This window comes from Rhopalosiphum maidis, chromosome 3, assembly GCF_003676215.2.
Source record: "Rhopalosiphum maidis isolate BTI-1 chromosome 3, ASM367621v3, whole genome shotgun sequence".
Classification (NCBI taxonomy): domain Eukaryota; kingdom Metazoa; phylum Arthropoda; class Insecta; order Hemiptera; family Aphididae; genus Rhopalosiphum; species Rhopalosiphum maidis.
The window spans coordinates 40,627,793-40,644,395 of NC_040879.1; the positions used below are offsets into that span (position 1 = coordinate 40,627,793).

A 16,603-nucleotide genomic window follows, 5' to 3' on the forward strand; every position below is an offset into this window, starting at 1 on the left:
GAGTCCTATGCTCAATCGAACCGTTTTTAGATTTTTTTTTCGTTTTCACGCCTAAGTGTGCATAATATTATAGTGCAATGTGACTATGTGAGGGAATTCTGTCTACTAATTTAGGTTTATTATCAACTGTTTTCTCGTGACGGTTTTTGAGAGCTTATTATTTAACACTAATTTAGTCTAATATATAATAAAGGTGTACGTATTATAAAACATAGAATTATAGTGTGATGCTGTGTTAAAATGAGCCTTGATTGTATTTGGCTCGATGCGATGCTTTCGAGGAATATAAACGGCGAGGTGAGATTTACTACGTAACTTACTAATATTATTCAGAGATTCCTGGTTTCTTAAAGAATTATACAAACTTTTAATTTAATAATTTTTATGTACATATTTACGAATGTTATTTATAAATAAGAACTTATTGTATTTACACATTATATTATTTGTATATTGTTAAATTAAAAAACTCTGAGGAAAACTAGTATAATAACTGCGTAAAGCATATGATGTTTTTTCTGTATATACTTTAACATCATATGTACGTAAATATCGAATGCCTATTTTAATGCATTAATGCGTATTTATTTAAACTACATATTATATTAGATACATTTTACAATTGTGTACCTATACGTTATAATATTTTTTATAATATAATGCAATATATAGCTTTGGCTTTCGATTACCGTAACTGTATTATAGTTATATTATATACATACAATAGTGGTAATATTTTATATTGTATCGATAAAATTTACTCTGAGTTGTAGTTATAATAATATCAAACGGACTCTGACCTAAAAACGGATAGATCAATCCTTTCCTATAAAGCTCCCGCTCGGGAAATGTCAACGCAGCGAGAGTGTTTTTTCACTACATAATGCATGTTTACACAGAAAGTAATATTTGTTTTCCACATCCAATAATACGATTTAGGAGAGGTACTACTCTATATACCGACCCTGCGCCTGTCGTACCGACACACCATTGGAAATAAGCCACGCCGAACCGTCGACGACGACCATGCGCGACGGCGCGACGTCGCTTCGGCGGCGTGTTTCCTATAATGTTCAAACGAAGGTTTATATCGCGTGTATAATAAATAATATTATTTCGGTTGTTATACCGCCGTCACTCATTTCAAAATGTTTCTAATATTAATTTCCGATTACGATTGGTTACCATTATATACATACATTATTTTAATGCCCTATATATAGTTTATATGTATGTTATGTATTATACAGGTCGTTTATTTGTAAAATTCTCTAAGCGAGCGCATTATAATATAGTTCTGTACTGACTGTGCTTATCAAAGAATAAAATATTGGCCTAGGTACAAATCATTTTATAAATAGTAATTATCTACGGTTGAATAAACGATCAGAATTCAAAACACTTAAAAAATATTGTTAATAATCATTATTTTATATTTCAAATGTAAAAATTCTTTTGGTTTTTTTTTAAATATGATAATAAATTAAAATTTAAATATGTTTCGTTGATTTTCTAGTATATTTTGAATAATATTTATTGTAAACAATACTTTGTGAGGAATCCAAAACTGTTTTCTAAATTTTTATTGAAATTGAAGCAACATAACGTCCTGTTGTTGGGATAAAATGATAATTTTTCGAACTAAAAACTGAAAGTCATGAGGACCCTTGTCTCTTTAATATTCGCACGACCATGCAGTAAATATACAATATATTACATGATATATATATATATATATATATATATATAACAAAAAGGAGGAATAATATAAGTAGGCATTTCTATTACAAAGTGAAAAGAGAATAAAAGGAATTATTTAATAATACAATATTGAATAATTTGAACGTAAACTTCGTATTGTAAATAGACAAGAACACATCGACATCATTCGTACAATATTATGCGCATATCTTTCATTATATCATTAATGCACATATAAAAATAACAAAATATATCTTTGCAATTTTTATTGATGTTTGTTTTAGGTATGTTTTTTCAAGTTAATATACTGCACAAATAGGTAGTATTTAAAATACATTTTGTATTTTACATTTCAATATGCTATAAAAAGTATTTTAAATATTTTAAATACGTTTAATAAATCAAACAGGTATTTATATAATTTTATTTTTATTTATTTGTAATGATAAAGATTTTTATGACCGAATTATTAGCTAATACCTATAAAATTTAAGATATTGATAGTATATAGATTATCAATATTTAAATATATTGTAAATTATATTAAAAAGGATAGTACATATACTCGTAATTTTAACTTAAATTTAAATTTTTTATTCGAAAAATGTTGATATCTGTTTATTTAGTTAGTTTAATACCTATACTAGTTACTAGCGGAAATTTATTTTATGTCATTAATTTATTAAGTGTCCGAGTAGTCAAATTTTCATGTTCCATAATTTAAAAATAGTTATTACTTATTTATTCTTAGTCAAATCATAATTTTAAAAACTGTATTGTACAACGGGTTTTTTTTATCAATTGATTCATTAGTTTCAACTTATATTTTAAACATGCCATATTTTTTTCTTGAAATGTATGTATGCTGTACCAGAATGCAAATTAATGAGATTTTGTTAATTATAATAACAATTAATTGCACAGTACAGATAATAAAATAAAAAAAATATAGAAGTTCACAAGTTCCAGAGATTTAATTTTATTAAATATCAGAAATGAACATACACATTTAAATAAATAACACATTTTTAGAAAATATTTTATAAAATATTTAAATGTTTATATTTTTTCTAGGCCATTAAGAGTGTATTAAAAATCCCTTAAATAGCTGCTTTGTGTAATAATAAAATTATTTGCTATTTTATTAAAAGTCTTATGATATGTTATTTTTTCTTTCTTTGTGAAGGACTACTACACCAATTAATTTTCAAGAGGCTGCTATAATTAAGTTTATCATGTATATTAAAATATATTATACTTTTTATTTTAAATGCGAAAAGTATAGTGCGTATATTTTGCCCATGTGCGATTATATAATTTATAATTGTATACATAATATAGTGTGTGTTCGCATGCGCGCATTTATTTCATAAGCATATAAATATATAACTCAGACTTTCTAGTACCGACCAACTATCTCCACAGGACCTCTGGGGACGACTAAAACGCCTTCGTATATATATATAATATTATATCACTGCGGTGGCGGCGACGGCGTTATAGTTGACCGAATCAATACTAGGTGTCGCTCCGGAGTCATTCGACTTTTAATCAATGAAAGCGAACGGGGCGACCCACAAAAAATAAAAAAAACAAAACAAAACAAAACTGAATCAAGGCAAAAAAACGGAATTTTCTTTCGGAAAAAAGTACGTTCATATAACGCATATCCATTCGTACACTCGCGTTCATATATTATACTGTAATACTAACGTTGTCATTGTCGTCGTCGCGAAAGACGAATAATTTATACGTGATTATTACGGTTATTTATAAATGTATAATTTATCCAAATTGACGTACGTATATTTGTTTACTTTTCGTCGTTCTCACACGCGTTTCTCAAACAAGCAATTTCGCATGTAGCCGCGCCTACAAGGTGAGTAAACTCGATCAGTATGATAATACTTACTGTTGTAAAATAATAATAATAAGAATCTGACGTCATATCGAGCGCCGCTTTTGTATGCAGTTCAAAACCGCGTTGTCACGTCGACGTCATCCATTTTAACATCGTAGTACATATTATATTATGTTTGGACGATCGAACGACGCGCGCTAAATCACCCCGTGTGTTTTTATCGTAATTTTCACCGGCGACCGTACCGCGTGCGAAAACCTTTAATAGCGGCGGCGGCAGCGGCGGCGGCGACGACGACGACGACGACGACGCGACAGGACGAGATCAGAACTCGGCGGCGTCACTCTTTCACCGACTACACCCTGACAGACTGGTACCGTGTATCATGTCCTCTGTCTGCAACTACGTGAATCATTCTGTTTGGTGAGTACAATGACAAATGTTTAGATCATTTTTATGGAATAGGCATTTAAAAAACTAAAAAAATATGTACCTAATATGTTCGATATACTTGAATTTGTATGTCTTACATTTTAAAATCGTATACAATATTAATATGATATTCTTATCGCTTACAATCGGTTTATACAATATATATGCAGCTGTATTAAAAAATAAAATGGTCTTCATAGTATTAATATTTATGGTCATGAACTCATATGCCATGACTACAATAAATTAAAATTTCAAATCGAAATATATTTTTTAATTATATTATTACTTAAATTAGTATTAATCTTTAGATAGCCCTATAGAATATGCACTAAAAACTTTTTTAGTTCATTCGCATAAAGCTATGCATTGAATTTATTGTTTATCAAAAAGTAAATCTAATAAGTATTAAGTAATAATAATAATAAAAAAAAACGAAAATATAATGAGTTTGAAACCTTATAATTACGATATTAAACTATTATATTTTTTATTGTAATTGATAATAATTTATAATCATATCAGACATCAGTGATCTTTATCCAACATTATAATAGTATGATGTATGGATAGAGGCATGTATACCATGCATGATAATTTTGTGTGGTACCCACGGGCCACGAGCGTACCATGCAAAATGATCGTGGATTAAAATTCATGGTTTTTAACAATCACGTAATTCCAATTTATTTGTATCGTACCTAAAAATCGTTACTTGTAGTCTAGCACTCAAGCAAGGATTATGTGTAAAAGGTAGGATAGGTAATGAAATATAATATTTGGATATTATATTATAATGTAGTATAATTATTTTATATATTATTATTGTGTTTTATCGTCATAATTATATTGCTATTAGTAATAATAGTAATGATAATTTTATAATAGTCACATACGCTTGACGTAGTGTTTTACATACACAATTTTATTGCCAGTTAACTTATAGACTATTGATATTTATATAATATTTTCCAATAAGTATTTTTTTTTAATTGAATTAGAAAACAAAGTTAACAGATAAATCTTTACAGAATTCAGCATGTATATAAAAAGTAAATAAACCCAAACATTTTTTTAGTATTTTGTTTTTCAAGTATAATAAATCAAAAATATATTTTTTAATAAAATCTATTCAAAAATTTTAAAAATATTAAAAATATCAAACATTTGTTAATACTTATATATATATGTACATTGTACACTATAATATTATCATTTTATGATTGGTTAGACTTTAATCTATTTAACTATATAAATTTAAGACCTATTAAAAAAAATTAACTTAATAACATCGTCATAAAATTAATTATTTATTTTTCATTTATCATTATTCATTATCCAGTAGGTAGAAAACACTTATTAATTTTATAATACAATTATTAAAAGTTTCATATAAATAAGACTGAAAAATAAAATCAACATTTTTTGAAAATAAATTTGTGTCTGTAAAATAAATATTAAATATTAATATTCAATTGAATACTTAGTGAAAAATTAACGTAGGGGCTGTAACCTTTATAATACTTTCAAGTTCTTCAAAATTAAGCATATATACCAATATCAATCAGTAATAATGAATACAATAAATCCAAAACTATTATTAATATATATCTTAAGAATCCTGAAAATATCGGATTTAATATGACCGTGATTTTAGGTGTTATCTAGCAGGGGGGTGTTATTGACCTTTAGATAATTTACTGAGAGAACAATTGAGTGTTTTCATCTAATCGATTTCTACCCCAAGTTACGCCAATGACCGTAATTATATACTCATATACTGCCTGAAATTTCATTTTCCTAAAATATCTCTAATTTATATTTATTTTCTGATGAAAAATTTACTAGAAAATAAAGTAATATTATTTTAATATATATTAAATATATATATTATTTTATATTATATTAATTATAGTAAATAAATAAAATTGTTTTTGAGTAACATATGAATATAAGAATATTTTTAAAAATAAACAAAAATGTAAATGAATGCACTGAATCATTTTCGTAATGCAATTATACATCTATTTAAATGTATATTAACAAATTATTATTATTATAGGTTTATTTTTAAAGCATAAAAGAATTTAATTTTTGGGCATAGTTATTAGGGATTTTTAAAGGAATTTAAAGGAATTATATTTCTAGCTCTAATAATAATACACCATGCTAATCTATTTTGGATTAATTAAAATAAAGCAAACGCCCAACACGATCAAAGTTATCGTATTGGTATTCTCATCATTGTATGTCAATCTAAATCTTTAGATATAAACAAATTTTTATTTTTTTTGACAAATTATTATACGAACATTTTGTCATATTGTAACACATACCTACTATTATAAATCTATTCAAATATTTATTTAATTAATTGTCAGGCGATATTTGAACAAATTTAATATTATTTTAAAATTAAATTTGATATTATTTTATTTTTATTAAATATATACTAATTAATGCACAATTCTAATAACTACGGAACAAAATGGATATACATATTTAGTGTATACTTTCAATTTAATTTTATCTTTTTTTATCATTATTTTTAGATTTTTAATATTGGGTTTATTTTCAGGTGTTTTTAGTTTCTTAGACGTCTGGTTTTATTTTTGTTCATTTTATTTTATAATCACTCACGGCGTCTTACATAGACTATTTAGCTACACTTTTGTTGCGTATGCATTTTCGAGGTATCTTATTTTAACATACAATATATTATTATATTATTTTACAACGCAAAAACACGTCTTGACATTATGCAAAGATAAACACTGTTGTTTGATCACATATTTACCATTGAATTAATTTAGACATTTTTCCAACTAAGCCAAAGATATCCACTAGTTACCAGTTGTACACTCAATTCAAAACATGTCGAAGCTAATTGTTGGTATTTATTCTTTTATTAACCTGATTATAATTATTACCGTTTATTTATTTTCTAACAAATATATTATAAAATCATAAATTAATATCTATTATATAGTTTACATATACCTATATATATTGAAAAAAATAATTCAATATTTTTTAAATACATCATACAGAATGGTTTTAGATAAGACATTTTTACTTATAAATTACGTATTGCATTAGTAGTCATTATATGAATTTATTTATACCAATTTATAATATTATACTTTATATAACATAATTTATTACTATGTATACGTTTCATAATATTTTTATAAAATTAAAAAAATATATAATATTAAGTAGGCTTAAGTTTCATGCATACCAATTACTAAAATCATAAATTTTAAATTCCTATTTAACTTTTAAATGATTTTTTTATATCTTATGATTATTTCATGAAATTTTTTTTATTTCAACTATTTATTTACACATACCTATCATGCAATATATAAATTATATATAAAACCAAGGAATTACAAATAATACGATTCGCATTCTAACATAAGTAAAACATCTATTATATTAGTAATTAATAATTAAGGAAATAAGATCCTACAGGGAGTTTTTTTTTGTTGCTTCCAATTAAAAATATTTAAGCTACTACACCGATTAACATTTTATAATTAAATACACATCATTTTATACATTTTATTTATCATTAAATATGATAAATGTTATTAAAAAATGTAAATGTGTAGATTATAGATTATAAACTATTTGTAAAAATAAACAGATATATTTTTTCTTAAATAATTAATTGCCACCATTATGAGTTATAATTATTTGTTTTACTAATTAATTATTTATTAATTACTATTAATTATGTTTGTATAATATTTTTATATTTAATTTACATATTTATTTTTACTATATTTTTATATAAAATCATGAGTGTGGAATGCTATAGAGTACTTGAACATTTTTAATGAGTTTATTAATATAAGCAATCTTGCAAATTGATTATATTAAAAAACCAATTAAAAATAAAGTATAAACATATATTTAAACTTTTAAAGCACAAGGTGCGTGAATATAGTATTTCAAGGTAAAGTGAAACTCCGATGGCTGTCTTTTGAATTTAAATTATTTATTTGACTGAAAATTATTTACGAGAAACATAGAAGAACTTAAGTTGAACGAATAAGAAACAAACTTTCTAATTAGTTAAACATTTTCATAGTAATACTTTTAAAATTATACATTTTTCAAGTTGGTTTATTTTAATTTAATTGTTAAGTTATGTATTTATAAATACACGTCATATTTTGTAAGATTTTGTATTAAAGAATTTTAGCAAAATAATTATGGAATTTTTAAGCAAAACACATTTTTGTACAGAAATTTTGATTACATTGTAAAATATATATCCCGAATTTTTCTAATTATTTTGCCAATTGTACTTTAAATTTAAATTTAATAGTAGGTACACGGTAGAGTAATTTACCCAAAATTATCTTTATTACTCGTATGATCCATGATATGTATTGGTGATAATTGTATTTTATAGTATACTATTTAATTCTTCAAAATGAAGTCATGTAGAATAAACGTGCGATTTTATAGTGAATAAAATATATAATATATATATATATATATATATATATATATATATATATATATATATTACTGTCACATTTTTATGCTCTTTTGGTTTTCAATTATCAATAGAAAAATCATTACAGCTATTTATTTTTAGTTGTTTAATTTAATACGTATTAAGTTAATATCTAGTTCATTTTTTTTTATATGATTTATTACATGGTTTAATGACAAGTGTGAAGACGTTAATTGATGACCGCTTGTTCATACATCACCTTTTCGTAATTAATCAAATGTTTAATAATTCTGTGAGTATTAATATTGTTTAAATACAAATTATCAGACTGCACTAATTTCTGTAAAATATTTACTAGGATACATAAAAATAAAACTGTCATCAGTCATTACAATGCATTGGAACTTTTAAAAATAATGTACCTACTATATTTATTTAAGAAATAGGAAAATATACGAGTAGGTTATGATGACCAGACAAATTACATTTTTATGACTACATTTTGATATTATTTAATTATACATTTATACATATTATACTTGTTATAGAATATAGATTCTAATATTTATTCCTATATAAATGGTAAATGTTAATAAATAGCACCTAGTGGTTAAGTATTATATTGTTTAAAGTAGTTATTAAAATGTGCATACTTAAGATATTAGTACTTAAAAGTTGTTTCACAAAAATATAAAATAATTGTAATATTAGATCTAGTGCTTATTAATTATTATTCTTGGAATATTTTTACAAATTATAAATATTGTAGATTAATATTACTTATTATTAATATTTTCAAGTCAACATAGGCTATATTATAGCCCCTTATATCTTTTAAATTTACGGATCTAAAACTAAAGTACTTGTTCAAATTTTGAATTAGGTATAACAAAATGTTCAAGAAAATGATTTACTAAATAATTTATGATATAAAAGGAAGATTTTAATTTGAAAACAGAAATTTGTATCTTTGCAAAATACTCCTTAAACAGTAAAAAAATGTCAAGAATGTAAAAATATGGTCTTAAAGTTTATTTCAAAATTCCAAATATCAGATTTTTAATAGCCGTATTATATTGAAGAAAAAAGCAGTGATCCTTGGTTGTATATTATTTTGTATTTTTTCAATGTTACAATTTTTAATTTATTTTTAGGTATTTTGGCGAACCGAATCATATTTACAAGTGTTTTGTGTAATGGAAAAATGATGCTTGGAGGATGGGGTCGAAGTCCTGGGAGCAGTGGATCCGTCCCGCCGTCAGGACAACGTACCGGTCACCGATTATTGCCATTGCCGTTCAACAGAACAGGAGGCGGCAGTGGAAGCGGCGGAAGCGGTGGCAGAGCAGCTGAAGCTGAAGATGTCATGGGACATTATGGTCGAAATAAAGGTGGTGTAAATAAAATACGAACTGGCCTGTATTATTCTCCACCAGGTACATCTTATACCATACTCGAAAAGCCCCCAGCCGCCTCACCACCGCCTCCACCCCCTAGAGCAACATATCTAAGGGAGTCATCAGCTGGCGTATCTGGACCAAATCACCCAGGTAATTATGATAATTAGTTGTTATATACATTTTGGATTCTAAAATTAAATCAAGAAAACTATAATGAACTTTAAACTATGTATTTTTGTTCGGTAAACACATTTAGTTGAAGTTAATTTCTAATATTTATTGGATTTAAATTGAATATAAAAATTCTTGATTATTTTCAAAATCCATATAACAAAACACATTTACATTTTAAATAAAATAATACGTGAACTTTGCATGTTTAAAAAGACTTGAAGGGAGATATAGCTTACATGTTTAATTACAATAGATTAGATTTTTGTTTTAAATTGCATGACAAATATTTTTAAAATTATTTTTATATTTTTAGTTATATATTTATAGTGTTGTAAAAAATGTTATAGTTTTTAACGATTTATTATTTAATGTTCAGATCACGAATCTGGTATATATAGTTGCATGAATACGAAAATATAAATGATGATTTTTAAGTCATTGTTTGTGAGTCAATATAATGGTCCATTAGATTTTTTATTCGTTTCTAATACATATTATTAAAGATAATATCAGTAATATAAAGTAAAAATAGTGAAGCAGTTATCACAAAACAAATGTACCCAAAGTTTACTAGTTATAATTATGATATTAAATTATTATAGATTAAATTAATATAAATTAAAATTTCTTTACACAATATTAATAGCAGATTTAAAAAATAACCAAGTTTTAACTTTAACTTAAATACATATCTGAGTTGGTTTCAGAACAAAATATCTCCGGAAAATATTTCTAAAAAATACATATCTGGAAATTTTTTTTTAAAAATAGAAAATAAATTAGTTATACAATAAATAAATGAATAAAGTCGTTTAAGTTTCAACTAACCTGCTCATAATTGTATAAAAAAATATTTAATAGTTTAAAATTGTATATTGTGTGCAATTGGTTTTAAATACTTTCTAGGCGTTTTTATTGTTATACTGTTTAACTATTGTTAGTAATCGTTCATCGTAGGCATTGTATTTTTTTTTCTTTAAAGAAATTTTTTTTAATATGCTGTCTATACGTTTTCTTATAATTTGTTTATTATTATTTGTTGTTGTGACTGATGTAAAATAAAAATTAAACACCATTTAAAGATCTTATTCTCAGAGCCTTAGGCAATGGTATTCGTTTTCTTAATCGCTGGGTAATTTGACGATAACGAACCGATAATCGATACGCCAGCAATACAATGGTTCGCTGCCAAGTGGTCGCAGATACTAAATAAGCATTTAAATAAAATTCCTAATATTTTTAGATATTTCGTATAGGACATATATTCTTTTGAAGATGTAATTTACTAGAGATTTGACTGAAGATATTTTTCCGGAGGTATCACCATCTGAGATATTGGTTTTATATTTAAATGCATTTTTTTAAAAGTAACTTATAACCTGAATTTAAATAATTTTTTTCTTAATAACAAATTCTGTACAAATATTTATTTAAAACTACGTACACTTTGTTCAATATTCATATGATAAAATTTTAAATTTTATTTTTTATTTTTTATTTGAGAACATAATTATATAAGTTTTCCTACATAACTTCATAAAGTTTCGTTGATTTTGGATTTAAAAAAAGTATATGTCATAAATCATAATAACATAATAATCTTTTAAAAATACGTATATAAAGTATTTATAGCTATACAAAATAAACGTATTAAACACGTTTTTAATATTTTACTTACCTAGAGTTCGTCAATATTTTGATATATATCAGTTTATCAACATTTAACCATATTAAGATATTAGATAATAAACGTTAATAGTATTCCAAAGGAATACAAACAATAAAATTTGTCTTATTGTTGATAATACGAACATTCAACATATAATATTTGATACTGACATTTATAAGTTTTTAGTCTTAAAGTTTCTATAGAGTACTAATAATAAACATATAGTACAATTAAAAAATATCAATAGTATAAACCAAAATTTTAATTGTGAATAATATTTTATATAATTTATGATATGATTAGTTAACTACGCGATCAGGAGTACGGTATTTTGGTTATATGATCCTATCTTATGATAAATAGTATCATGTTCTTATCCAATATGAAGCAATATTAATATAATGCTTACTGTTAAGAATGATATAAATGAAAAACTATTGACCAATTAATGAAATAAATATAGTAATAATGGTTGAGATATATTTCTTATATATACCTAAATAATTTATCACCCATGTCCTATATAATTTGTTCAAAATATACTATTTTTACAAAAAGTGTGAGGGAAATTTTTAATGGGTTTATTTTTAGATATCCACGGATAGATATACATATTTCTCAAAGTAACATAAAATTTGTATTTAGATCAATTTTATCAAAATATCTGTTATACTTATATTTAGTTATATTATTTAATAAAACTTGTACAGCCCTGATTAACAGTTTAAGGTAGTTTTAGTACAAATCCTCACAAAAAAAAAAAAGTATTGAAAATACTAAAATGGTATTGCATTTTCAGTGTTAAGACCTAATAACATACACAGCGAACTAAAAATTCAAGATATTCAATCGAAGTGAATCTAAAATATTAGTATTAATAATATTATACGAAGTATAAATTAATATTTATGGTTCATTGAAATATTAAATAGAATGCTATTTTAAATGGCTACAATATATTTTTATTTAGATTAGTATTTTGTATAATTCATTTAACAATTAGCTAAACAAGAAATTAAAAATTATTTTTCTATGGACCATAATATAGAAAACAGCTTTTTGCTTTTATAATAGATAGAAGCATGAAGTATGACTGTTCGGTTTGTGCACTAATAATAGTAAAAAAAAACCCCTCTAAATAAAATAACAAGTAATAATAATAAATAATCAATAATCTTAGATTTAGACAATGGTTATATACTTATATAGAGCTAATAACAATTATTTCTTAATTTATTGTATTGATGAACGCAGATAAATAAATAGTACTTATTTATAGTATATGTACAGTAATTGCCGCTTATTGAACTTATTGTAGGGTGAGAGTATTTGAGTCCATTTATTCAATTAGTCAACATAGTGAAAAGTCTAAGAATAAAAAGACTTATATATATATTCATTGCTATAGAAAAATTAAACTTATATTCATTTCTTTTTATTATAATGTATTTAAAATATAATATGTTGTTATTTATAAAGAAAAAAGGTAGTCAAGTGGATATCGTTCTGCTGTATAGTAAAAATGGAGTAGGTCACTATAATGGATGTGTTAAATTTGAATGCAATGACAGGTATCATTGTATACGAAAAACGATTCTGAACGGAGATGATTTGTAAGTCTAGAATAATTAGTAGGATATATTATATTATTACCTATATTTAAATTGTAATATATCGTTGTTTTACTCGATTTCGTAAAAAAATAAATTTCATACGCTCATAAATTGTTTTCTATATTGATGTTGGAATTTTTTTTTTACGATTATTTGAAGAAAAAGTTATGAAAAATTTTGTGTTGGGTTTTACAACCTTAGATATAAATCACAAACATTTTATGAATTTTCAACTTCAAAATTTCTTGCAAATTTTCGCAATTTTAACATATTTTGTAAATATTTGAACTTTTAATGCTTATAAACAAAAATTGTGACTAGTTATTTTTGATTTTTTTTTACTACAACAAGAACAACTTATAAATAATAAACTAATAAATCTTGTATTAAATTTTAAAGATTTTTTGAAAAGCCAAATATTTTTTATCGACATTTCAAGAAAAAAAATTTAGAAAAATCGAAAATTTCAATGACCTATAAATAGTTTAAAAAAATTCTAAATATTTTGAAAATTTAATCGTAATTAGATAACGCTAAAATAAATATTTGATGAAAATTTCAAGTATTTATAATGATTTGTTTTTGAGTTACAGCAAAATCAAAACATCGACTATGTCGAAAAGTAGTTGTTATTCGTAAAAATTTCCGTTTTTTTTGTTACTTTTTCAGGGTATTTCCTGACGCTTTAGAAAACTACTGGAAATGTTTTACTTTTGACCCCCCAAAGTACCAACTAGATTCAAGTTCCTTTTCAGAGAGAGGCTGAAGTCAAAAATCAAAGCACTAATACTACTCCAATACGTGATGACAGACACAAAAAATAAATGCAGACAAGTGGGTATTGCTTTGCTGTATAGTAGAGATGGAGAGAAGGCCACTGGTCACTATAATGGGTGTGTTAAATTTGAATGCAATGACGGGTATAATTGTATACAAAAAACGATTCTGAACGGAGATGATTTGTCAGTTAATGATAATTAGTTGGATATATTATATTATTAGTTATAACCTATATTTAAATTGTAATATATCGTTATTTTACGTGATTTCGTAAAAAATTAAATTTCATACGCTCATAAATTGTTTTCTATATTGACGCTGGAATTTTTTTTTACAGTTACTTGAAGGAAAACTTATGGATAACCTTGTATTGGATTTTTGAACTTTAAGTATAAATCACAAAAATGTTATGTACTTTCAACTTCAAAATTCCTTGCAAATTTTCGTGATTTTGATATATTTCGTAAACATTTGAACTTTAAATGCTTATAAACAAAAATTGTGACTAACGATTTTTGATTTTATTTTACTACGATAAATACAACTTATAATAAACCTTGTATTAAATTTTAAAGAATTTTTGGATAGCCAAATTTTTTTTATCGACATTTGAAGAAAAAAAACTTAGAAAAGTCGAAATTTTCAATTGTTTATAAGTAGCTTAAAAAAGGTCAAAATATTTTGAAAATTTAATCGTAAATAGGTAACTATAATATAATTATTTGGTAAAAATTTCAAATATTTACAATGATTCGTTTTTTAGTTACAGCAAAATTAAAAAATCGATTTTGTCAAAAAGTGGTTATACGTAAAAATTCCCGTTTTTCCGTTATTTTTTCAGGTTTTTTGCCGACGTTTTTGAAAACTAATGGACATTTTACTTTTGACCCCCTAAAGTACCAACTAGATGAATTTTCCTATTCAAAAAGGGGCTGAAGTCAAAAATTGAAGCATTATTACTACTCCTAAACGTGATGACAGACACAAAAAAAAAATAATAAAATTAAAAAAAAAACACACATATCATTGTAAAATCAATACATTCATTACTCCGTTCAGAATCTAAAAATAAAAATAAGAAAAAATACACATCATTGTAAAATCAATACATTCATCACTCCGTTCAAAATCTAAAACATGAAAATTAATAATGATAAAAATAGATTTTTATTTTTTAATTATTCTTTGGTATTAGAAAATCATGTAAAAATATTTTCAAGAACTTAAATACTTTTTGATGTGATATTAGTATTCAAAATAAATGTGAAAAATGGACTTAAAATGTAGAAATGTATGCACATTGACCCTATGGCCTATATATTAATCAGTATAGTGAGTTGAAAAGACATATTGTTTTCAACGTGTATACGTGCAAATCAGGACCAGCCAGTTTGTGTTCAATGGGTGAATAAGTTTATTAATCATAAGTTTAACAAGAACAAACAACTGTATAATATATTAAAAATTGTTCAACCCTGTTGAAAACAAGGTCTAAATTAATTTGGTATTTAAAAAATAAACGCTATTAAGTTAATAATAATAAATATATATATAATATAGGTATAACATGCTTTTTTCATATAAATAGGTATTGTGATTTTTAGTGTTACCTACTTAGTTGTTCTGTCCTACAAATGTACGTCACGCGTTTGTTTTGTCACACAGGCACTGGTAGCAATAGTAATCGTTCTAATAATGCCAGTTCACGTGGAAGTTCTGGGAAAAAGAGGCCTATTTCTCCGGAACAAGTTCTTAAAATGTTTGCAGCACCCAATTACAGTGCATCTTCTTCGTATCACGTGTCTAGTGCTAAACCACAATCACCTCCACCTCATGGTTCAAACACATCGCAACCGCACAACAACACATCATCCACAATACATAATGATAATCTTACAGTACGTACGATATCAATGTCAAGGCCAAACGCAACTTCAGGAAGTCCATCCAATCAAGGATTTGGTATTTGTGTTAAAGGTGGTGCAGACGAATCAAGTAAGTAAAATTATTTTTAACTCATTGATTTTTCTTTTAAAAAGTAAGCCAGAATATCTATTTTCTGTGATAGCTACTGAAAAGTCGGAATAAATTTAAATCTTAAATTATTTCAAGTATTAATTTTTTTATTTTAGCCAAAAAGATGACCACCAGGGTTTGTTATATAATTTTTTTATTTTCACTTTTAATTCTCGCTTTTAACAAAAGCGATTTGTAATATGTATATACTTCCGAATTTTATTTTGAGTTATTATGTCAATGAACAATAAATTTCATAATGATTTTGACGGTTATAATATGTTTAGATTCCGAGCTGAATGATGAATTCTATTATGTGTGATTTTTCTATGTCTAAAATCAGCGTTAAATCTAATTTAAATGCTTTAATCTTTAGAACTGGAGATAGTTTCTGGTAGAAAAATAGATTTATAGTTGTTAATAAGTTAAGAATGGGATCAAAAGTAAAAACTAGGGAAGTCGCTCTGCTGTATAGTAGGTGTT

At 24.9% G+C, this 16,603-nt stretch overlaps 1 protein-coding gene across 4 annotated transcripts in view; it reads left to right on the forward strand.

Moving 5' to 3' along the window:
• Positions 1–3,252: 3,252 nt before the first annotated feature.
• LOC113557041 (whirlin-like) overlaps positions 3,253–16,603 on the forward strand; it is a 35,355-nt gene continuing 22,004 nt past the window's right edge. For 2 of the 4 annotated variants that reach the window (XM_026962320.2, XM_026962323.2), the window contains exons 1-3: positions 3,253–3,985; positions 9,623–10,018; positions 15,770–16,099. In XM_026962320.2, coding sequence (XP_026818121.1) covers positions 9,673–10,018; positions 15,770–16,099 — 676 coding nt within the window. In that variant the 5' untranslated portion in view covers positions 3,253–3,985; positions 9,623–9,672. The remainder of the gene's footprint in view (positions 3,986–9,622; positions 10,019–15,769; positions 16,100–16,603) is intronic. The other 2 variants (XM_026962321.2, XM_026962322.2) reach the window with 2 other exon arrangements.